General features: G+C 42.1%; 1 protein-coding gene across 6 annotated transcripts in view; it reads left to right on the top strand.

Annotated features, from left to right (window-relative positions):
* The window catches only part of ablim3 (actin binding LIM protein family, member 3), a 79,429-nt gene that overhangs the window by 51,183 nt on the left and 3,156 nt on the right, over positions 1-25,090 (top strand). Inside the window, exons 5-17 of one of the 6 annotated variants that reach the window (XM_059515760.1) lie at positions 1-23; positions 648-741; positions 11,521-11,608; positions 13,655-13,713; positions 13,808-13,879; positions 15,627-15,782; positions 16,506-16,535; positions 16,723-16,852; positions 18,120-18,218; positions 18,543-18,593; positions 22,284-22,403; positions 23,041-23,111; positions 23,361-23,514. The exon at positions 1-23 is cut by the window's left edge and continues 104 nt beyond it. In XM_059515760.1, coding sequence (XP_059371743.1) covers positions 1-23; positions 648-741; positions 11,521-11,608; positions 13,655-13,713; positions 13,808-13,879; positions 15,627-15,782; positions 16,506-16,535; positions 16,723-16,852; positions 18,120-18,218; positions 18,543-18,593; positions 22,284-22,403; positions 23,041-23,111; positions 23,361-23,514 — 1,147 coding nt within the window. Of the gene's footprint in view, positions 24-647; positions 742-11,520; positions 11,609-13,654; positions 13,714-13,807; positions 13,880-15,626; positions 15,783-16,505; positions 16,536-16,722; positions 16,853-18,119; positions 18,219-18,542; positions 18,594-22,265; positions 22,404-23,040; positions 23,112-23,360; positions 23,515-25,090 lie in introns of all 6 variants that reach the window. The other 5 variants (XM_059515759.1, XM_059515764.1, XM_059515763.1 and 2 more) reach the window with 5 other exon arrangements.

Raw genomic sequence — 25,090 nt, 5'->3', positions numbered from 1 at the left:
TTGACGGGAGAGTACATCAGCAAGTGAGTGAACACTCCTTCTGTTGACCTGCTGGCTTTCTTTCAGCCACACAATGTGTTGCACAAAGCAGCCTCTTTTTTATTTTGTTTGAAACCAGATTAAGTCTGTTTATTTAATAAATATTTAATAACAATTTCCCTAATATTTTACACATTCACTTCCAGTAATAAGTCTTTGTATCCTTTGTTTACATGGATATAAATTATGTGGATAAATATACAGTTCACAAATTTGTATGGACACTCTCTCACTGTATATACACTACCGTTCAAAAGTCATGTGACACTAAAGACTTGGAGTAGTGGTGCTAAAAAAATAAATAAATAATTAGCTAATTTGAATAGTGATGAGAGTTCACAATATTATGGATTTATTGTATTTTTGATCAAATAAATGCAGGCTTGAGAATAAGAGACCCTAAACTTTTGAAATGGTAATGTATGTGCATATAAACTTGATTTACTTATAAACAGGTGCTCCTTTTGTGGACTTTTGTGAAATTAATACTAAAAATAGAGTCACAAAGGTAATGGTTTTCCAGTTTTGTGAAACCTAAATACCTGTATTTTATTTTTAGTAACATGATAAGAATGTGTTTATTCATGTGAGTCTTAATTTGCATGCAGAGACGGCATTCCTTACTGTGAGTCAGACTACCATGCCCAGTTTGGGATAAAGTGTGAAACGTGCGACAGATACATCAGTGGACGTGTGCTGGAGGTGAGTCTACATCCCACCACAGGACCAGTGTCCAATTCTATTCAGTAGAGTACTGAAAAAATCTATCATGGTTTTAATTTTCGATATTGATAAAAAGAGACTTTCAAAAGCATAAAAAATCAGCAAGACTATACTGAAAGCCTTTATTTATAATGAATTATAAAGGTTAATTGAGGGTATAATGCATTATAATTATTCATAGTGTGTGTTGTAATACATTATATCTTGTTGAAAATAACTATAAATGAATTTAAAATGCATAGAGTAACAATGAATTGATAAGTGTAATTATGTGCCATATTTACTGTGGTTACAATTATTTATAAGATTGCATAACTTTAAGTTCCTCTTCAGGAACTCGAGCTGCGTCGAGAACATTTGGGGAACGCATCCAGCGTGACGTCTCTGAATAATGTGTATAATCAGTCCAAAGGAAGGGCGAGACGTCATAGGCGGGTGACGTCAAAGACCAGGAAGCATAAAGCATGAGTGGCAAAGCCGGAAATCAGCCTTGTGTCTTCAGCAAGCGCTCTGTGTGTGTGTGTCAGTCACTATCTGTTTGTGAGTCTTATTTAGCGGGCTTCCGCAAACGCGGAAGCCCGCGTTTGCGGTACTTTCTCCCCGGTGAGAGGGCACGACGCACTGCCTGTCTTTCTCAGAGGAGATTGATATGGAAAGGTGTCGATGAGCTCGCCAGTTGTTCAAGCACCAGTCACACAAGCACCAGTTACACACGCATATTATGCCTAATATTATAATAAGCAGCATTAATGAGGTGTGGAGCTCGCGCAGTCGGCTCACGGGGTGCTGATTGTGCTTTTCTCACTGTTAAGTGCTCCGCTCTCGCCGGGGACGCTCCGAGGAGTGTGTCCGTGCATGCGATCTTGCAGTCGCGCTGGGGCTGATGCACGGCAGCGACCACGATAGCGGGAATTGCACATGATCTGGTGAACGGGTTGGAGACGGCTCGTCCTATCTCCACCCGTGTTTACTAGATCTAGAGCTCGTTCTCGAGGCTTGGAAACCAGTGCTGGGTTGCAGAGTCCTGCGGGTTTTTCGCCCTCTGAGACAGCTCGCTGCTTCTGCTGCATGCTCTCTCATCTGGCACGCTATGAGGAGTGTATCCGTGCATGCGATCTTGCGGTTGCGGTCGCGCTGGGGCTGATGCACAGCGGCGACCGCTATAGCGGGAATCGCACATGATCTGGCGAACTAGATCTGTTCACTAGATCTAGAGCTCGGTCTCGAGGTTTGAAAACCCGTGCTGTGGTTTCTTCGTCCTCGGAGGCAGAGCTCGCTGCAGCATTCGTCTTTCTCTGAGGAGATTGATGCTGTCTGTGTGACTGAGTAGCATATATATATAAAAAAAAAAAAATAGAACATGCACGCTGCCGAGGCAACACGTGTATTACATTGTTTCATCTTTATGTGAGTTTTTTTTTTTCCTACACCAGACCGTGTTGACTCGTCTGGTTGTTGACTACTATATATTAATATTTATCTGACTATGTGAAGTTAGATGTGCAGGGGCTCTAGGGATGTAATTTCTTATGTGAGAACATGTGTGTACCGCTCTTCCTCTGAGGAGGTTGAGGCGGTCAGGGGCTGCTGGGCGGAGCAGTCCCAACCATGTTCCAGCCCTCGTGCCGGGGGTTTCACTTTTGTACTCCGCAGACGCTAGAGTCAGAGTGGCGCTCCCAGGCCGAAGGCTTCTAGTGGAAAGCAGTTCTACGGACCGTTGTTTTCGCTGGATAGCCTTCATCATAACGTCCTGACGCGTAAGGCCTAGGACGTTTTGAGGGCCAGCTCCCTCTGGGGAAGAGTGGTGTACACCGCATTACACGGTGCTCGTCTCTCCTCAGTGCCCTCAGGAGATCGATCTGCCAACCCTGCTGGTGTTCCAGGGCGCAGCGGTCTCCAGCGAGCGCTTCTCTCAGTTACCGGCCGGAAACGTAGCGGTGCTAAGAGGCTTGTGACCTCCTGGGAGGTTTCCTGATGCTGCGGCTCAGGACCTCGGAGGGCAGGCCCCTCTGGGGAAGAGCGGTATACACCGCATTACACGGTGCCCGTCTCTCCTCAGTGCCCTCAGGAGATCGATCTGCCAACCCTGCCGGTGTTCCAGGGCGCAGCGGTCTCCAGCAAGCGCTTCTCTTAGTTACCGCCCGGAAACATAGCGGTGCTAAGAGGCTTGTGACCTCCTGGGAGGTTTCCAGAGCAGCTAGTTTGGCTGTCTCAGTGGGTCTTGCACACTGTAGTGAGAGGCCACAGAATCCAGTTCTGGTGGGCCCCAAGCAAGCTCTGGTAATGGAACGGAAGTAGACTCTCTCTGAGGACGGAGACCATCGATGTGGTCCCTCCTTGGGTTGCAGAGTCCGGTCCTACAGCCGGTACTTCACTGTTCCAAGGAAGGATGAGGTGTTGTGTCCTTTTCTAGATCTGTGCTTTTTGAACCTCTCAGTCAGGGGACTGAAGTTTAGCACGCCTGCACAGGCCAAGTCCAAGGATTGGTGTGTCACGATCTATCAAAAGATGCACTTATCTCCATCCTTCTTCATCGGAAGTTCCTGAGGTTTGCTTTTGGGGGCAAAAGCCTACCAATACGGATGTTCCTCTGGCCTTGCACTCTCACCCCACACTTTCACGACTCAACCACATTGACGATTGGTTGATATCAGCTCAATCTGAGCAGATGACAGTTCTGCACCGAGATGTCATTCATGCTCACATGAAAGAGCTGGGGTTAAGACTTAACGCCAAGAAAAGTGTGCTTTCTCCAGTTCAGAGAACCACTTATCTGGGCATGGTGTGGGATTCGACCACGATGCAGGCACGTATGTCACCAACTCGGATCGAGTCGATCCTCACTGCAGTCGCGAGAGTGAGAGAAGGCTAGTCACTCACTGTCAAGCAGTCACGGAGATTGCTGGGTCTGATGGCAGCTGCGTCCAACGTGAATACTATTGGCCTGCTGTACATGAGACCCCTACAGTGGTGGCTTGAGACCAAGGGGTTCTCCCTGGAGGGAAACCCACTTCGCATGCTAAAGGTCACGTGGCGCTGCCTACGTGCCTTGGATATGTGGAGGAAGCCTTGGTTCTTGTCTCAGGGCCCGGTGCTGGGAGCTCCTTGTCGCCGCGGGATGCTAGCAACAGACGCGTCCCTCACCGGCTGGGGTGCGGTCATGAGTGGCCACCCTGCCCGCGGTCTGTGGAGTGGTCGCCATCTGACATGGCACATCAACTGCCTGGAGATGCTGGCCGTGCTTCGTGCACTTAGTTATTTTCTCCCAGACCTAAGAGGTCGCCATGTGTTGGTGCACACCGACAACACAGCGGTGGTCTCTTACATCAACCGCCAAGGAGGTCTGCACTCACGCCGTTTATACAACTAGCGTACCAGATCCTTGTGTGGGCCCAGGACGAATTCCTCTCGCTCAGAGCAGTTCACATTCCTGGGCATCTTAATATGGGAGCAGACATCCTGTTGAGGCAGAGGCCAAGGCCCGGGGAATGGCGGCTTCACACTGAGGTGATTAAGCAGAGTTAGAGATGTTGGCCAGACTCGGGTGGATCTGTTTGCGACTCGAGAGACATCGCACTGTCCCCTCTGGCTTCCTCTGACTCATCCAGCTCCACTGGGGCTGGACGCCATGGTACAGACATGGCTTAGGCTTCATCTGTACATTTTTCCCCCGATTGCTCTGCTCTCGGGAGTTCTGGAGAGAGTGCGCGGGGACGGAGTCCGGCTGCTGTTAGTAGCCCCGTTCTGGACAGGCCGGGTATGGTTCCTGGGCCTGATTTCTCTTTTTGACGGCACTCCATGGGAGGTTCCCGTCAGGAGAGATCTCCTCTCGCAGGCGGAGGGTGCGCCCCCGCATGGAGCTTAGAGGCTGTAGGTGCTGTCTCTGAGGAGGCACAACTCTTAGCTTCCGATCTCTCAACCAATGTTGTAATACCGTTCTCCAACCCAGAGCTCCCTCAATGAGGAAACTGTATGCCTTGAAGTGGAAGCTTTTCACTTCTTGGTGCGGAGACCGCCAGCTCAACCCAGTTAACTGCCCGTATGGTACAGTGCTGGAGTTCCTGCAGGCTCTCCGCAGGGTTGACCCACTCCACCATGAAGGTCTATGTGGCGGTCATGGTGGCCTACCGCGCCCCTCTCGGTGGCCAGTCAGTGGGCAGAAACCCTCTGAGACAGCTCGCTGCTTCTGCTGCATGCTCTCTCATCTGGCACGCTATGAGGAGTGTATCCGTGCATGCGATCTTGCGGTTGCGGTCGCGCTGGGGCTGATGCACAGCGGCGACCGCTATAGCGGGAATCGCACATGATCTGGCGAACTAGATCTGTTCACTAGATCTAGAGCTCGGTCTCGAGGTTTGAAAACCCGTGCTGTGGTTTCTTCGTCCTCGGAGGCAGAGCTCGCTGCAGCATTCGTCTTTCTCTGAGGAGATTGATGCTGTCTGTGTGACTGAGTAGCATATATATATAAAAAAAAAAAAATAGAACATGCACGCTGCCGAGGCAACACGTGTATTACATTGTTTCATCTTTATGTGAGTTTTTTTTTTTCCTACACCAGACCGTGTTGACTCGTCTGGTTGTTGACTACTATATATTAATATTTATCTGACTATGTGAAGTTAGATGTGCAGGGGCTCTAGGGATGTAATTTCTTATGTGAGAACATGTGTGTACCGCTCTTCCTCTGAGGAGGTTGAGGCGGTCAGGGGCTGCTGGGCGGAGCAGTCCCAACCATGTTCCAGCCCCTCGTGCCGGGGGTTTCACTTTTGTACTCCGCAGACGCTAGAGTCAGAGTGGCGCTCCCAGGCCGAAGGCTTCTAGTGGAAAGCAGTTCTACGGACCGTTGTTTTCGCTGGATAGCCTTCATCATAACGTCCTGACGCGTAAGGCCTAGGACGTTTTGAGGGCCAGCTCCCTCTGGGGAAGAGTGGTGTACACCGCATTACACGGTGCTCGTCTCTCCTCAGTGCCCTCAGGAGATCGATCTGCCAACCCTGCTGGTGTTCCAGGGCGCAGCGGTCTCCAGCGAGCGCTTCTCTCAGTTACCGGCCAGAAACGTAGCGGTGCTAAGAGGCTTGTGACCTCCTGGGAGGTTTCCTGATGCTGCGGCTCAGGACCTCGGAGGGCAGGCCCCTCTGGGGAAGAGCGGTATACACCGCATTACACGGTGCCCGTCTCTCCTCAGTGCCCTCAGGAGATCGATCTGCCAACCCTGCCGGTGTTCCAGGGCGCAGCGGTCTCCAGCAAGCGCTTCTCTTAGTTACCGCCCGGAAACATAGCGGTGCTAAGAGGCTTGTGACCTCCTGGGAGGTTTCCAGAGCAGCTAGTTTGGCTGTCTCAGTGGGTCTTGCACACTGTAGTGAGAGGCCACAGAATCCAGTTCTGGTGGGCCCCAAGCAAGCTCTGGTAATGGAACGGAAGTAGACTCTCTCTGAGGACGGAGACCATCGATGTGGTCCCTCCTTGGGTTGCAGAGTCCGGTCCTACAGCCGGTACTTCACTGTTCCAAGGAAGGATGAGGTGTTGTGTCCTTTTCTAGATCTGTGCTTTTTGAACCTCTCAGTCAGGGGACTGAAGTTTAGCACGCCTGCACAGGCCAAGTCCAAGGATTGGTGTGTCACGATCTATCAAAAGATGCACTTATCTCCATCCTTCTTCATCGGAAGTTCCTGAGGTTTGCTTTTGGGGGCAAAAGCCTACCAATACGGATGTTCCTCTGGCCTTGCACTCTCACCCCACACTTTCACGACTCAACCACATTGACGATTGGTTGATATCAGCTCAATCTGAGCAGATGACAGTTCTGCACCGAGATGTCATTCATGCTCACATGAAAGAGCTGGGGTTAAGACTTAACGCCAAGAAAAGTGTGCTTTCTCCAGTTCAGAGAACCACTTATCTGGGCATGGTGTGGGATTCGACCACGATGCAGGCACGTATGTCACCAACTCGGATCGAGTCGATCCTCACTGCAGTCGCGAGAGTGAGAGAAGGCTAGTCACTCACTGTCAAGCAGTCACGGAGATTGCTGGGTCTGATGGCAGCTGCGTCCAACGTGAATACTATTGGCCTGCTGTACATGAGACCCCTACAGTGGTGGCTTGAGACCAAGGGGTTCTCCCTGGAGGGAAACCCACTTCGCATGCTAAAGGTCACGCGGCGCTGCCTACGTGCCTTGGATATGTGGAGGAAGCCTTGGTTCTTGTCTCAGGGCCCGGTGCTGGGAGCTCCTTGTCGCCGCGGGATGCTAGCAACAGACGCGTCCCTCACCGGCTGGGGTGCGGTCATGAGTGGCCACCCTGCCCGCGGTCTGTGGAGTGGTCGCCATCTGACATGGCACATCAACTGCCTGGAGATGCTGGCCGTGCTTCGTGCACTTAGTTATTTTCTCCCAGACCTAAGAGGTCGCCATGTGTTGGTGCACACCGACAACACAGCGGTGGTCTCTTACATCAACCGCCAAGGAGGTCTGCACTCACGCCGTTTATACAACTAGCGTACCAGATCCTTGTGTGGGCCCAGGACGAATTCCTCTCGCTCAGAGCAGTTCACATTCCTGGGCATCTTAATATGGGAGCAGACATCCTGTTGAGGCAGAGGCCAAGGCCCGGGGAATGGCGGCTTCACACTGAGGTGATTAAGCAGAGTTAGAGATGTTGGCCAGACTCGGGTGGATCTGTTTGCGACTCGAGAGACATCGCACTGTCCCCTCTGGCTTCCTCTGACTCATCCAGCTCCACTGGGGCTGGACGCCATGGTACAGACATGGCTTAGGCTTCATCTGTACATTTTTCCCCCGATTGCTCTGCTCTCGGGAGTTCTGGAGAGAGTGCGCGGGGACGGAGTCCGGCTGCTGTTAGTAGCCCCGTTCTGGACAGGCCGGGTATGGTTCCTGGGCCTGATTTCTCTTTTTGACGGCACTCCATGGGAGGTTCCCGTCAGGAGAGATCTCCTCTCGCAGGCGGAGGGTGCGCCCCCGCATGGAGCTTAGAGGCTGTAGGTGCTGTCTCTGAGGAGGCACAACTCTTAGCTTCCGATCTCTCAACCAATGTTGTAATACCGTTCTCCAACCCAGAGCTCCCTCAATGAGGAAACTGTATGCCTTGAAGTGGAAGCTTTTCACTTCTTGGTGCGGAGACCGCCAGCTCAACCCAGTTAACTGCCCGTATGGTACAGTGCTGGAGTTCCTGCAGGCTCTCCGCAGGGTTGACCCACTCCACCATGAAGGTCTATGTGGCGGTCATGGTGGCCTACCGCGCCCCTCTCGGTGGCCAGTCAGTGGGCAGAAACCCTCTGGTTACATGTTTCCTCCATGGTGCGCTGAGGCTGAGGCCTCTGGCCAGAAGAAGCTTATGCTAAGCGGTGATCAGGATGTTATCCTAAGCCTCGAGTCCTTTGATCTCCCCTCTCCTGGGGGTCAAGACTCACTCCTTCTGAAGTTTGGCCATTGGACGGGTTGTCCCCGAATTCTGTCAGGCTCCTTCTCTTGCTTTAGCTGTGCTCTTCCACACTAGGCAGAGATTTGAAAGTCTGGTGGTGTGGGCATTCTCGTTCCCCAAATGTTCTCGACGCAGCTCGAGTTCCTGAAGAGGAACGTCTAAGGTTACGTATGTAACCCTGCTTCCTGGAACTGCGTCGCAGTGCCACACTTCCGGCATCTCTGGCTGGCGCTTGCTTCATCTTTTGAGGCTGATTTCCGGCTTTGCCGCTCATGCTTTATGCTTCCTGGTCTCTGACGTCACCCGCCTATGACGTCTCGCCCTTCCTTTGGACTGATTATACACATTATTCAGAGACGTCACGCTGGACGCGTTCCCCAAACGTTCTCGACGCAGCGTCTCGTTCCTTCGAGGAACCAGGGTTACATATGTAACCTTAGACGTTATGTGTTACCAAAAAAATTTTACTGACCCCAAACTTTTAGTGGTGTAGTAGTGTAGTGGTATTTATTAGAAATGTAATGAAAGTTTAATTCATGTCTACAGACCACCTGTAATACCTTTGTGGACTTCCTGTAGAGAACATTGAACTTGAGAAATTGACTCATTACTTACTGTATTCTTATATACTATAGTTGTCCTTTGTGTTGAGTGACTCGTCTTTGATTGCTATTGACTTTGAATTACCTCAGAACTCTGCTGAATAGACAGCGATTCCATTGAGTTATACCTGAAAAGAACATGAATTGATCCATCAAGCAGGCCAGGCAGGAAGCCTCCGTTATAAAAAGATCAAGGGCTAAGAATGAGGAGATGGATGAAGAAGCCCAGACAGACGGGGGAATAAAACCACCTTTTGAAGCACTCTTCCCTCAGAAATACACACTCTTTTCTCTCTCACAACGCTTTCACCGTTTTTGGTTAACAGACAGCAAAAAATACACCTTGGAGAGACTTGTAGAGGATAACACTTTGAGAGAATATACAAGTGAGGACTATCACTGTTATCATTCCTTCTGATATTTTTCTCGGTCTTCCTCCAAAAATATATATTTATTGTATAGTGCATATGATATGTTTTATATTAGTATTAAATGTAGTTGAAGTTTATTAAAGGTGGTTTGAAATGGAGCATTAAAAGTTCAGACCCTTCACCAGTAATGTGTCAGTGGCTTGTTACTGGGGGAATGAGTGATAGAGCTAATGAAGAGCCAGTGGGTTGCCCTGCCTTTAGTTTTCTTCCCCTGTGATAGGAATGGCCTAATATTCTGGCCTTTGAAGAATGGATTCATAAGAAAGAATGGATATTTTGGCAGGCACCCTTTCTTTTGTTGACTTGCTATTTTCTGACACTCCTGAGTAGGTTGTGGAGTCATGGAGATGGAGGGAGAGACAGAGAACATGAGAGACTTTGAATAATGTGACGATCGCAGGGGAAGTGAAACATGATTAGGTAGTTTACATACAAATAAGAAAGGAGATCATTTGCCACTCGAGAGTTCCAAAGCTGATAAAGCTTAATGCTAATACACACACATTTAAAAAACATTGAGTCAGTTTGTGTACTCACACACATTAACTCATTCCTGTTGCCTTGTTTGCTCTTATCCCAGTCTGAGTGGCTGGTGTGAAGTGCTCCATGTTCCAGCGTGAGCTCAAGTCAGGTTATTTATAGCTAGTGGGACACAGGCTGATTTATCTTTATCTGCCTGTTTGATTTGCACTCATTCCCCCTGGGAGACACCTAGTAATACCATATGCCTCTGAACACTTAGAAACTGACAGCTCGCTGATTCCTGGAGCAGTGACAGCATACACTATGTCTCTAGCTCATAAACTGGCCTTGTTTTACCACCTGCTCAGTGCCTCCTCTCCAATATGCCCCTTACTTCTCTGGGCTTCCTAATGAGTGTGTGTATTCACGATATTTGTCTATGAATAGCAACTGTCATACTAGTCTAAGAACTTACATTTTCGATACATAATGGTCAGTTATTTTGTTTATCGTTGTTTTTCTGATGTAAATAGTTTTAAAGAAAGCCACAGAAGAATCAGTGGTTGTGTCTCTTAGCAATTCACTGACAAAGACAGTCACTTGTTTTGTTCCTGAATAAATAAGTGTTTTGACTAAGTAGTTTGAGTGACCGATTAAATCACTCATTCATAAAATCAGTCACATTTTTGTTGTTAAATAAAGACACATTTGATTCCTTAATGAATCGGTTTTGTATGAATCAGTTTAGTAAGTGATTCAATGGTTGAATGACACATTCATAAAGACTGGCATATGTTTTGTTCCTAAATGGATCAATGTTTTGAACAAATTGTTTAAGTGGCTCACTTGGCAATTCATTCATAAAGAGTCATGTGTTTTGTTGCTGAATCATTACCAGTTAATTTGTTTTGAATATATGGGTTTCGAGTAAGTGATTAAATGATTCAATGTCTTGTTTACAAAGACACACGTGTTGTCGGATTTAAATCAGTTGACTAAATGATTAAATAATTGAAGAATTCACCTTATTTGCAAATATTATCAAATGTGTTGCCGGATTTAAATCAGTTGACTACATTATAAAATAATTGAAGAATTTTTTTCATCAACACATTTTGTTTAGTTCCAGAATTAATCTGTATTTTTGAGCAAATCAAAACTGAGTGAATGATTCCAATGACTCTCTTAAAAAGAAAGTTACTTGTCGCCATCTACTGGTGCAACAATGTCAATACAAACTGTGAAAAATGCTAGTACTATTGCTCTGTTATAGTAGCATTGTTGGAATGCTGCTTGACTACACTGAAGGACATGTATTAACTATTGTATAGTTTTAATTATAATACATGAATACATTTTTACACCATTCACTTGGGTGACATCTCTTTCCTATCTCATTTGTTTCCCTTCTCAACTGGAACTCTAAACAAACTGTGAAAATGTTTTTAAAAGAGTTTGTTCTATCCAGTTCCATCAACAAGCTCATATTTTTTTAACTGGCCCAAGGGAACAGTTCTCTCAATTACTGATTCTTGGCACTGAAGGAACTGCGTAAGCCGTACGGTGAGCAAGAGAGTCATTAAATGTCTGTAGAGCTCAAATGAGTCTTGAGCAGTATTAAAATGGCGATAACGAAGGAATGCTCTGTTGCTTAGTATGGAGGACACTGTTGAGACAAGTATATGTTGACTGTGTTTATTGCACTCATGATAATGGGTTTAACAAGTGGAGCATTAATGTGCTGTACATGTTATTTTAGAATCTTTTAGAGCTACCTACAACGTTTCTTAATCATTCTGTTTGTCCCTATCTTTCTCTGTCCAGGCTGGAGGGAAGCACTACCACCCCACTTGTGCTCGCTGTGCCTGGTGTCAGATGATGTTTACAGAAGGAGAAGAGATGTATCTCACAGGTGAGGAGAGGTTGAAGAGGCCAACAGCTGGCACTTTCCATGAATAGGGTGCAAAACAGGACCTGAAACTCTTCCAAATAAGGAAGTGATTTTGATTTTCTTTTACAACAAATGGTCGGTGAAAGTTGCTTAACTTTCAGAAAATGGTGATTGTCAACATCAGGTGGTCAAACTACTTAATAATATAGAGGAGTTTTATTTTCTGTTCATTTTCTATGAGCTTTGTAATTACCAAAATGTGGGAACATGTCTAACTATAGTTTAAAACCATTTTAATAGATTTCATTTTCTTAAAAAAAAAAAACATTAAAAATTATTTAAAATGTATTTCACATGTGAGTGATTAAAAGGTTCTTTAAAAAAAAAAAAATTCTCAAATTCCACTTAATTTAATCTTGTATGTGTAATTCACATGGTCATTCAAGGTCAAAAGTTCATCCTTGTGACATTGCAGATGAGCACTTTGCTAATAAAAGAGCTCTTTTACAATATTCCATGACAATCTTTCAACATTAGCTTCATTTCCAGAACATCATGAACAATATGCAAGATTCATGTTGGAGATAAAGGCTGTAGTGAGAAGACTTTAATAAAGAAACTCCCCAAGGAGTCACAGAGGCTCATCTTGATCCATCTTAATGCCTCATTCAGTAGATTTCCTCTGTGAAACTGTATGATCGCTCATATGACTTCCAGTGCCAGCGGCTGGTGGACATTAGAATGCACCGCAGGTCTTTTTCTGTGTTTGTCTGTTCTGTTTCACATTCAGTGCTGAGATGTGTAAGTGAGTTACAGGCTAGCGAACACGCCTCGAGGTAAATGCATTTAAAAGTCAGCAGAGCCGGCCGTCAGCACATTACTATCATGCAAAAAAGAAAGAGGTACGTTGGGAATGAGAAAGGGAGAGAATGAGCTAGCCAGAGACAGAGCATCGGATTAAAAAACCCATCAGTCTGAAATTGAAAATACTACAGTTGAATGAATGCACTCTGGCCTTTCTTCTCATAGAGTGGTTGCGTTAAATGTATTTGCATTAGCTTGAGTTATCCATCTGCTTCCAAATCTCAAACTCACCACCAAGGTCAGGAGGAATGTGATTGGCTAAACTGAATAAAATGTACAATAAAAATCTCAGTGCAAGTCCATTAGGTCCATTTCAGTTAATAATATACATCAGATTATGAAATATATATGAAATAGAAATATAAATTTAGTATCAATTTTCAATCTTACCAATCAAAAGTTTGGGTTCAGTAAGATCTTTTAATGTTTTTGAACAAAGTCTCTTATTCTTATGAAATCTGCATTTTCTTTTTATCAGAAAATACAGTGAAACTGTAATATTTTGAATTATGTTGAAACCATTGTCCTGCTTAAGATATTTGTGGAAACTGATGATTTTTTCAGGATTCTTTGATTAACAGAATGTTCTTTTTTTTTTTTAAAGAATTTGTAACAATGTTAAGGCCACTTTTTCTCAATTTAATGTGTCCTTGCTAAATAAAAGTATTTCTTTAAAACAATAAAAAATAATCCATGTGGTTTAATCTTACAATCCTTTCTTCTTATGTCTTAAATCATGTCATTTTAAGGTGTCTTGACAGGGGCGCCCCCAAGGGGTGGCCAGGGGTGTATAAACTCTGTATAACACCCCTGTATAAACTCTGGCCACCCCTGCGGCCACCCCTAGGAAGATTTGCAGTGGGTACTATTAATTTAAATGCAGAATGTAAATTCACAATAGTTTAAGAAGTGAAAAAAAGTGCAGCACCTGCTGCAGCCACAGTTTTGCGTCTCTGAGCAACATTAAAGTGTTTCGTTCCTGAATGAATCAACCGTTTAAATGATTCGGTTCAATCGCAATGACTCACTTATTAACAGTGACTCGCTGCCACCTATTGGCGGTTTTAATTTCACATTTAATGGAAATTTAATGGAACTGTTAACATTTTCTGGGGGCGCCACTGTGTCTTGAATGAACACATGGCTGGATTAGAAGTTTTGTATCTAACATTCTCCTCCTCTTTGTTTTGCTGTGTTTCTCAGGTTCAGAGGTGTGGCATCCTGTGTGTAAACAAGCATCTCGAGCAGAGAGGAAACTGAGAGTAAATGTCTTTTTTTAACAGTTACATGAATTTCAAAATGCCTTCAGATCTCACTCTGAAGCTCTTCTGTTTTCTTCCTTTTTTCATTTTACAGCTCAGGCGCACATCAGAAACCTCCATCTCTCCGCCAGGCTCCAGCATTAGTTCACCCAGCAGAGTCATCTGTGTAAGTCCAGCCTGAATGAAGACAACAGAGCTGTAAATGATACAAGATCAGAACATTTGATTTGAAATTATGATAATTTTAGTCATTATTTTGACAATAATGTGTTCGTGTTTATTTTAAGTTAAAGGGACAGTTCACCCAAAAATAAAAATTCTGTCATCTTTTATTCACCGTCACGTTGATCCAAACCTGTGTGATTGAATTTCTTTCGTAGAACACAAATTTTACCAAAATTGATTATATAAATAATGACAGAACATCCATTTTTGAATGAATTGTTATTTTATTGTTACAACGTTTGACTTACACTACCATTAAAAATTTGGGGTTAAACAGATTAAAAGTGACAGTAAAGGCTTATTATGTTACAAGAAAATATGTATTTTATTTATAAAGAATCCAAAAAAAAAAAGAAATACTGATCAGCACAATTTTTAAACTTTGACAATAATATGAAATTTTTCTTGAGCAGCAAATAAGCATATTAGAATGATTTCTGAAGGATCCAGAAGACTGTAGTAATTGCTACTGAAAATTCAGCTTTGCCTTCACAGGAATAAATTACATTAAAAAATATATTCAATTTGAAAACAGTTATTTTTCACAGTATCAAATAAATCCAGCCTTGGTGAGTGTAAGAGGCCTCTTTTAAAAGCATTAAATATCTTACAGAACCCAAACGCTGCAGTGGTAGTGTAAAGTGCCATGAAGATTTCTGTAGTTTCTTTACAAGGCACTTGAAACACAAAAATTACAGGTTTGATTTCCAGAGAATGCATGAACTGATTAAATGTGTAGTTTGAATGCACTGAAGGTTGCTTTGGATAAAAGCATTTGTCAAATGCATAAATGTAAGTATTATTGGTCATCCCAAGATTGATGACTCTCGTGCTTAAGTTTATTGGCATGTTCATAATGTGTTTGTGTGCGTTCTGCAATGGTGCAGTCATTAACATCACATGTGGAAGTAAAGGCCGGTCTGAGTGTGTAACCTTTCTGCTGTGTGTGTGATTGATGTATGCATAACGCAGTATAAGCATATGTGTTGTCAAGCCCTGCAGGTCCATACTCTGCTGAAGGTCAAGCATGAGACTCTACATGTATAAGATTCAAATAGAAGCAAAACCTTAAAATAATGTTTGGGGTTTATTTGTAAAGGAAGGTACTAACCTAAAAGTGTTAAAGGGATAGTTCACCCAAATATAAAAGCATGTCATCATTTACTCACCCTCAACTCAAGTCGTTCCAAATCTGTATGACTTTCTTTATCCTGCCGAACACAAAATAAGAAGCCTTAGAAAATATCTTCAGTTTTACAAAACAAAGTCATACAGGTTTGAAATGACATGAGGGTAGGTAAATGATAATGGTTTTCATTTTTGGTTGCACTACCCCTTGAAATAGTATTTGGGTCATGTAGTTTATGCATCCAAAATAAAAACAGAACCTTTAGTCTGCATGTTAACAAAGGACTTTATACTCACTCCAAAAAAAGTCATAAGCAGTTTTATCAAATCCAATATGGCATTTTATAGCATTTATGTGCTGCATTACAGTTTCAATCATGAGCTCAATAGTATTTTAACAGCACTTGCTTTAAAGTGTGCCAACTGTTCCGCAGGCTTATTCCCACATTTAATTGTGTTGTTGATGTTGTCGTCACCTCTCATCATTGCTGTTTTTTGCAGGCCTGCTCATTGGGTTTGACATGTGAGTGTGTGTATCTGTCGTGTGTCCCTCTCCTCAGGCAAAAATGGAAAACGAGATCCTTGATTACAAAGACTTGGCAGCGCTGCCTAAGGTTAAAGCCATTTATGAAGTGCAGAGGCCAGACTTCTGGTCCTATGAGCCCAGTCACAGATACTGCTCCGATGACAGGCTAGAGCGTCTCAGCTATGGGGAGGTATACTGCCCTAGAGACCACTAGAACAACTCTGGGTCTACTTTATAGCATGTCTCCCCCTGTCGCCGGATCTACTGGCCAGGTCCTAGCCGAGCTTAGCTTTGAGTTCCTCATTGTTATGTTGCATCCATTGGCTGGCTGTATGCTTTTGTTTGCTGAAGCACTATGTTTATGCCTTTCTCCCACTATTGACAGTGAATTTTGTTGAGTCACCTTGCTTTAGTTTGCTTTCGAAAAACTCTGAAAAATGCTAGCGAATTATGTGATGTTGCTTAAAGGAATAGTTCACCTAAAAATTTATTCACCCTCATGTTGTTTCAAAACCGTATGATGATTGTTGAACACAAAAGGAGATGTTTATTAGAATGTCAATGCTGCTTTTTGGTTTTTACATTGAAGTGGACGGTTAATAATTTTGTTTGGTGTAGATAGAAGGAAAATTATAGAGTTTGGAATGACATGATAGTGAATAAGTGACAAGATCTTCAATTTTTGGTGAACTATCTCTTCTTGAATTTATGCTTGCTGAGTAGATAATGTTGAGTTCTATAATTCTGCAGGAGATACAGTACAATGTAGGTTGGTCTGATCACAGTGGCTCTTTCACCTCCGTCCCCTTGCTCTTTTCACTTCCCTTGCACATCAAATGTCATGGAGGAAGAGACTGAAGATTTAAATTTGATTTACTGTTGTACTGACTTCCTCCTTTTTTTGTCTCCACAGTCCTTGGGCACGCTCTCCCCTTATTCTCAGGTAAAAATGTTGACTTGATCTTACTCCTAGATAAGTCAGCAGTTAACAGCAATATATTTAGCAAAAATGTCTGATTAAGTGTGTTAAATTGACAGTTGTTGCTCTATGAATCATTTTGGTCACCGAGTAAATAAAATGAGAGATTTTCACAGTCATAGTAATGAATTATAACATTTTATGTGACTAGGACATGTATGACAGTATGGACATAAGGATGAGAAGATCCTCCAGTCCGGGGTACATAGACTCCCCCACCTACAGCAGACAGGGCATGTCTCCCATCATGCCCCGCTCTCCACAGCACTACTACAGATATGGTGAGTCCCTTCTGCTGAGCATTACAATAACAAAAAATACACTCTCATCCCTGATAAATGGGATGCTGGTGTAACCAGCTTTCAGCTTCATTAGAAGACTATGCAAGTTGATCAGCATGTGTTGCTGATAAACAACATGGATAGTGGACCAGCTCTAACTAGCTTAAACCAGCATACTGGTCTAAGCTGGTCTTTTCAGCAGGAATGGCTTTAGAACTATACTGAATATGCAGTATATTTGGAAAATATACTATATATTTCTTGCTTTGCCCTCTTTATACGTTTTATAAAGTGTGGTTTCCAGTTACATAGCAAACACTCAAAAAATGTACAAAAACTTTTATTGGGGCCATACCCTTGCAAACTGTACATTTTAGGTACTTACATGTACATTTAAGATATCGTTATGCAGCCTTTAGGGGTAAATATGGTAAAAAAAGAGTTCCTTTTGAAATAGTACCACCCCATTGACAGCTTTTGTACCCTTTATAGAGTGTAGTGACTGATAGTGATTTTAAAGTCAACATGAATTGTGAATTTTTTAGAAGTAAAATGGTACATTCAGTGACATGAAGAGACAGACCAGGATATTTTTTTAGTATTATTTGCATACTATTGTAGTATTTATTATTATTTTTGAAGAAGCTTTTATTTTTATATTTTTAGTTTTTATTTTCATTTTATTTTTTTTTATTTTAAAAGTATTGTTATTTTTGTATTTCTATTTAGCTTGATTTCCCTTGTAGCTTTTTAGTGCTTTTAGTGCCTATTTTATTTCAGTTCAGTTTTCATTTGTTTCTGTGTTTTAATTTGTTTAAATGAAACAGTTTTTAATAGTTTTAGTTAACAGTACCCACCATGGGAAAGACAGTGAATATCTATTTGGAATTGATTGGATCTTCAAGTTGTCACTCAAAAAGTCATTAGATTTAATGAATTAAATTTTTTAAATGATGAGAATGTGATGAATTATTTACAGTAAGACCACAATAAGAGATTTCATGTTGAATTTAATCAAAATAAGCTATATAGGCTTTTCAAGTGGGATATTTTCTTGCCATTCCACCCACATCCTATGCACCCCTCTGTCTGGCACAGTATGTCTTTTCTTCTGTTTTGAAATACATACTGTCCCTGCCTGGCTAATCTTGGATCATTGATCTGATGATCGCTGGTGTGATGATTGAGTGTGTGTAGTTAGGGCACACAGGACGTGTGCACTCATGCTCTGGTTCTGTTACTGTCATTGGCTTGGGGCTTGCTGCAGGCACTGAGAGTGGCAGAAGTTCACCCTATTACAATCAGCTAGATGCCCGGTCCAGCACGCCCACCACAAACCAAGCTCCCAAGCATTTCCATGTGCCAGGTAGGCCAGGCCTCTAAATTCATCTCATTGGCTGCTGTCATCACTTTCATATTCATCCAGCAGTATATTTGACTATAAATTAAAGTCTTGCTAATGAATCAAAGTCCCTGTAACTCTTGACTCTGTCTATACTATACATCTATAGTATGGCTGTACTCCATTTGTGTGTTCTCTTCAACTGTTCCACTCTCCCCTACCTTACCCTAAAGGTCCCTGGAATCCCGAAAAGGAAGAACAAAAAAGCTTATCCTGCTCCGTGCTTTCTTCTGCCTGTCACTTACATCTCCTCCATGTTTTATTTCTAATTTCTCCTTTTCTTCTCAGCCACAGGGGAGCCCAATATCTACAGGAAGCCTCCCATCTATAAGAGACATGGTATAGTGTGCTCCGCCTGCCCCGGCCTGTTTTCCCTCACGCTTAGTCTTGAGGCTGTGTGGGCTCATGGGAAAGATGTGTCTGATTAGTGTTTGTGTCCTCCATAGCTGTCCTCCAGCAGACCCTTCAGTCTAAAAGCCTTTAAGAGAAGTATTGAGCAAATGAGGAAGAAGAACACCTTATATTACAATACAGAGTGCCTCCTGCTTTCCGTTCCTTGCATGACAGAAGAATGTAGAATTGGCAACGCATCCTTGCTTCTTAAAAGAGGGTGATGGAAAAAGGATGAGGCTTGCTGAGGCATGATTAAAGCTTGCCATGTCCCCCCTCTGCTTTAGATTTACTGGGAAATGGCCGCATTAGATGCCACAGAGAAGCACCACTGAACACCAAGCTAAGATCAACCCTGTTGAGAAACCGCTGTTAGGAAGGCAAACCTGTTTAAGCATGAATTGAGCGAGCGTGAAAGCCTAAACATCCTACAGAGGTTCACAGAGTTCAAATGGCAGCCGTATTGTATCTCTGACAGCCGATAACATATCATATGTTGCATTTTATGTACCTTAGGGACTAGGTAGTCCCTAGAATGCTTCTTTTAGTTATTAGTGATGGATCATAGATAGATGAAATTTATGCATTTAGAAGACGCTTTTATCCAAAGCGACTTACAGTGCATTCAGGCTATCAATTTTTACTTATTCTGTGTTCCCGGGAAATCGAACCCCCAACGCTTGATATCGCAATGCTCTACCACTTGAGCTACAGGAACACTAGATGGTTGATAATCAATAGATAGATGGTTGTTTATGTGCATATCTCTTTCTGTTCATTCATAAAATTACAAACTCGTAACTTTTTGTCAAGTACATTGGTTAGTATGTCTTCAAAATGTCATGAACTCTAACCCCTATAACTCAACAAAAGCAATAGTACATCTTTCCCTTAACTGCATGTGTCTGTGTGTATTTATGTTAATATACTGTATATATATATATATATATATATATATATATATATGTGTGTGTGTGTGTGTGTGTGTGCGTGCGCATTACAGGCTTGTGCCATTTTCCGTACGATTAATTTTTATTATCCTTATTTTTGATAACAACCAAGTGATAAATATACAATTATACCTGATATATATTATAAGGATGTTTATGGGTAATAAAGTGCTCAATATTAAAGATTTCGTCTGGGCTCAACAGTTTAGATTTTTTGCCATGCCAATGTTTTCACCGCACAAAAAAAATTATGTATTTTAATGTACGGAAATTTTTATTTTATTTTATGTATATATCAGGGACAAACAAATTAAGTATAATAATGATAATAATCTGGTATTGCAAGTAACACAAGTTACGTAATCAGATTTCTTTTTTTGTGCAACTAGTAAAGTAACGCATCACTTTTAAATTTACAATGAAATGTTTGAGTTACTTTTTCAAATAAGTAATGCAAGTTACTTTGTTTTCCCATTTATTCATTGACACCTTCACTATTGGTGTGAAAGGGCCCTTACAATTGCCCAAAATTTAACTTTAGGCTTTTGCTGTTGTTGTTGCATGCCCAGCCCAGATGACAAAAAGTAACCCAAGAGCAACATAATGCATTACTTTTCATAAAAAAGTTATGCAATTAGTTACGTTTTATGGATTAATGCAAAATTGTATTGCATCAGTTTTAAAACTGGTTTTGTCCAACACTATTAATTTTAATTATAATAAATTAAATTTTTTATGTTGGCAAATATTAAAAGACAATCAGCTGGCTTGAATCTATCTTCTGTTGAGTCCAGTAATATATATCTATAAGCCCAGATTTAATATTTTTCCACATTGTATTTAGAAGAAATTGTGAAATGGCTTGTGTTATGAATGTGCAAAATTGTTTGAATGATAGTTGGTCAAATATTTCAGACATTTTCTGTGCAGTTCTGACCCTTTCTGAGGGATAAAATCTGTGGAATCTAAGCATACTAAATGGTGTTAAATGGAATAGAGCATGCTAGACATTTATTGGATTGTGACAGCATCAAATTAGCTAAAATGTTATTCAAATTAGCTAAAAGACAAGCACACAGGGTTCAGGGGATTATAGAACTTTGTGAATTATGGCTGTTTGAGTTCTTCAAAGCTTCTGGAAAAGATTCTGTGTAGGCCTGCCAATTAGCATGGACAGTACACAACAACAGATTTCTAGAGTCCATTATTTTCAGAGTTTTGCACAGAGCTGCACAAATGCTGTAGATTTATTTACTGGCCAGTTCAGATACTTGCAGAGTTCATCAAGTTATGTCTTAGAAAGGTCAGAACCATCTCTGAGAGCCTGTTGGCTCAGTTTACATTTTGTGTAGCCAAGTGCGACTCTGTGTTTATCCTCATGTCACAAGCCTGTAATGAGTACTTTACAAGGAATATTTTGCTACCCATATGGTGGATCTCTATGTGTAAGTGAAAAGTGCTTTTATATTGCTGTAGATGTCTATGTTTGTGCAAAAGCCTTGTACTATTGTAACGCAGATCATTTGCTTCCCTGCCATATGGGTACCAAACTTAAAATCTCACTAAAGACTATGGGATGCAAATATTTCTTCCCTTATTCTCTTTTCCCTGTTTTTCCCCCCTTACCACCTTAAATACAAAATTCCCTCCACCTCTACTTTCCTCGGTCACCATTCCCTCTGTAAGTATTCTCTCTCCCCGTGCACATCTGTCTGTCTGCGTTTTGGGTTGTGTGTATGTTCGATTGATCTCTAGTCCCTCACTTGCATTCCGTCTCTCATCCCTGTGAAGTCTTTTCCATTATGGATTGTATTATATTAATATTATTGTAATATTCTGTGAGGCCTGTGCTTCCGTATTTGTGTTGAATTTTCTGTGAGTGTTTTATATGGACGGGAGTTCAGTGTTGTTTTTGACTGGTTTTGCTTTAGCAATTTATCAATATCTGTGTCGTTTCTAATAATACAAAGAGTTTTAAAGTGTTTTCTGTGCTTATTCAATATCTCATTTATATGAATACAGATACTCTATATTGAGTGTTGTGGATTGTGTTAAAGTCATTTCCCTCTGGGCTTTTAAATGTGAGCGTTGTAGCTCCTTTCTCTTTCTTTCTTTCTTTCTTTCTTTCTTTCTGATACCCCCTTAACACCTAGCATTAGCAGTAGCAAGGCTGAGTTCACACATAATTGAAAAAGCTTTAGAATTTTTAAAATGGAAAATTAAAAAATGCAAAAGAATGTGTTTGACAGAAGGAACAAAATCATGTTATTTTGATCTTATCTACTGTTTGCTTTTGTTAAACCATTTGACTAGTAAAGGATGTTAATATGGATTAGAAGTGAATGAGGCAAGAAACATTTTAAAGTGTCCACGTGAAAATTGACTATAAGAGACGAGAAACGAGAAGATTTCAGATGCAGTTCAATGGAGTAATGCTGTGAATATTGTTCAAATCAGGGGATGAGATCTACTTTTAGGACCTGATAAAAGTGGGTCATGTTCATGATCACAAAGCATCTAGGTTGCACTTACAGCTGGTTTTTTATGTGGATCATGGGATCACTGGAAACGCATACTAATGTTAGATGTAAAGGGGGCCTGATTGTACTGCTATGTGCTGTTGTATCACAAGCTTTTCCAAAGATGTGATCCTGAAATTCTTTCCCCACAGACAATCACTGCAATCCAGCAACTAAGAGCAAGACCAGTGAGGACATTGTCCAATCTTCCAAGTTACTATCAGCCTATTCACCTGAACACTACCAACACTCAGAGTCTGATTACTATCACTACACCAGCTCTCCTAAATGTAAGTGATGAATGTATTCATAATGCCCTATGCATTCAGTTCACTGGCATCACAGCACTTTCCTGTCCTTCACACCAGCCACAATCATTCCAAACGTTTCCGCATACAGGGATGCCAGTGAAAATAGTCTAGTTTTTGAATGTGGAAAAGTCAGTGTGACTACAATATATTAGGAATGTCATAAAAATAAAGTATTTGTTACATGTTGCTGATAATCAAGTGCACAGTCTTTAAATATATTTATCAAACAAGAAAGCACTGGAGATTGTAAGAGCAAATGCAACACACAGAACAGCTATGGAGAACTAACTAACAACTTACAGACAAGAAACTAAGAAACAAACAGGCACAAGGAAAACCAAAAGGCGATGAAGCTAATCCGGGACTATAAGAGTATTATATTGCAGATCAAAAGGTATCTTACTTCCTTCAGATTTTTTGGCTCTTTTTCTGATTTGCTGATTAGAAGTATGAAAGTTTAACATTTAATAAGAGATTTTGCTGCCATTCAACCCCCCATTAATTCAATCCAACATTAGCATCTCCCTTTAGATGCTAATGTTGTTGTTTTTTCATCAAAATGCATTATTTCCTCTTTCCCACACTCGCTTTCTCTCTCATTTTTTCCCCCTCTCAGCTTTACGTGCTCCTCGGAGAAGGTACTCATCAGGTGGAGAAGAGGATGGCTGGGGTCACGGCCTTCAAAGAGTAAATCAATAAAGCACCCTGTCTCTTTATTTTCACAATGCTCTCTAACCAGCCATTAAACTTGTGTCAATTGGATAATGAGATAAAACTCTTCTGGTTTTGATTATCAGCGATCAGTCATCAAGTTAGAGCCCATCTGTCTGCTCAGAGATTCACACTTAAGCATGTTTGAAATCTAGCCAGTAAGCGTTAAGTACTGATCACTCATTATTTCTTTTGTTTCTGTCTTCTCGTTTCTCTGCGTCTCAGATTCAGGGTGGTATCGGTAGGTTGATCCTGAAGGAGGAGATGAAAGCCCGCTCCGGTTCCTATGACAACGACCCCTGGGGCAGCGCGCGGAACTCTCGCAGTGGGAGCAGGGAGATGTTGCACAGCATGGGCCACAACAACACAGTTAACGGCTGTAAGTGCTCCACTGCAGCTGCTGTATGACAGCAGTGTGTTCGGAGGGGGTTGCTGTAGGGTCATCAAAAACAGAGTGTTGCATATCGCATGGTCACTTCATTTGATCCTTCAAAGCCAAACCTACTGTTTGTGTTCGTCTAAGACCACCTTTTCCCTTTCCACAATCCACTCTGGGGAAAATGCATGACGGCAACAGGTGTTGACTGCATGCATTATGGGAGTTGCTTTGCCTGTGTTAAGTATGGAGTATTCATTATTCAGTGTATGGTGATGGCACTGAGCCATCTAATTAAAGCAGTGGTGCTCTGGAACGCTTTAGAGTCAATGGTGACACAGCCAGCATATGCTGCTGATACAGGACTGTGATGCTGGGAGAGGGAATTCTGAGGGTTTTCAGAAATAGTGCAGACACAGCAAAAAAAAAAAAAAAAAAACTATTACAACACTACAGCGGTGCAGTGCCATGCACCTGTTCTTGTTCTTCTCTCGCTCTTTTTTCACAAATGCACACACTTCTCTCTGTTGATGTTTTCCTTATATAAACACTCAATGTGACCTTTGTATATCTGACACCCAAATATTTTAGTATATGCATGGTGTATGTATGTAGGCAGATACGATACGCATCTTGATGTATAGCCTACAGTATATTAAAGATACATATGAAGCAGCTACCAATGCAATGCCATACGATTCACCCCTATTATGGTGCAGTGCGATCCGATTTTGGTTCGATTCATAACAATGCAAAAAATATGATGCTATGCAATTCAGTATAGTACAAATAGACAGCAAATTATAAATTTACTTAAGCGCCTTCTGACTTCTAACACCTCAGTCTTTGTAGTGTTGTGATATGTCATATTCACGTAGCAGCAGTGGTGATGAGAGAAAGTGATTGAGAAATCAATCTACATATAAAATATTGGTCATAAATTATTGGTCACTTTCTAAATAAAAATATAGCCCATCTACCAATAAATATATATATCGTTTCTTACTGATGCAAATATATTAGAAACGATGCATTGCGATCAGGCAAATGTCAACTTGTATCTGATGCACACTTTTTTTAAACTGATGCATTGCATTATTAACTTTTACTACTTTAATTAGTAAATAATGTTTACATTTTCATTCCATCATAGTGAAATATTTTCTATATTTATTTGATAAATGGGGTTGGTAATCATATTTGTCTTCACTTAATAACTTTCCTACATTACAACCCTCCTTCCACTCCTACTCTTTTTTTCACTCTCTCTCATTTTTCCTCTTTCTCCATTCCTCCTCATGTGCATGTGAGCGGGCTGCTCTCCTTACTTCTATTTATGTGTATCTCATGGGGAAATGCATGAAGCATCTGGAATTTTCCCTTCATCCCCTCCCTCTCTTTAGTTCCCTGTTTTCCTCCCTTGTCTGTACATGGATCTGGCTTTGCTATTCCTGCTTCACCCTCCCCCATATCCATCGCTACTCTTCACCATGCTTGGTGCAGCCCATGCTGGTGTCCCACGTCTTCTTTTATTCATGAATAGAAATGGGTGGTATTAACTGCACAGCACATGAAATAG

Source organism: Carassius carassius, chromosome 29 (assembly GCF_963082965.1).
Source record: "Carassius carassius chromosome 29, fCarCar2.1, whole genome shotgun sequence".
Taxonomy (NCBI): domain Eukaryota; kingdom Metazoa; phylum Chordata; class Actinopteri; order Cypriniformes; family Cyprinidae; genus Carassius; species Carassius carassius.
Note: the sequence above shows the minus strand (reverse complement) of the source record. Positions and strands in the feature narration are given on the sequence as shown.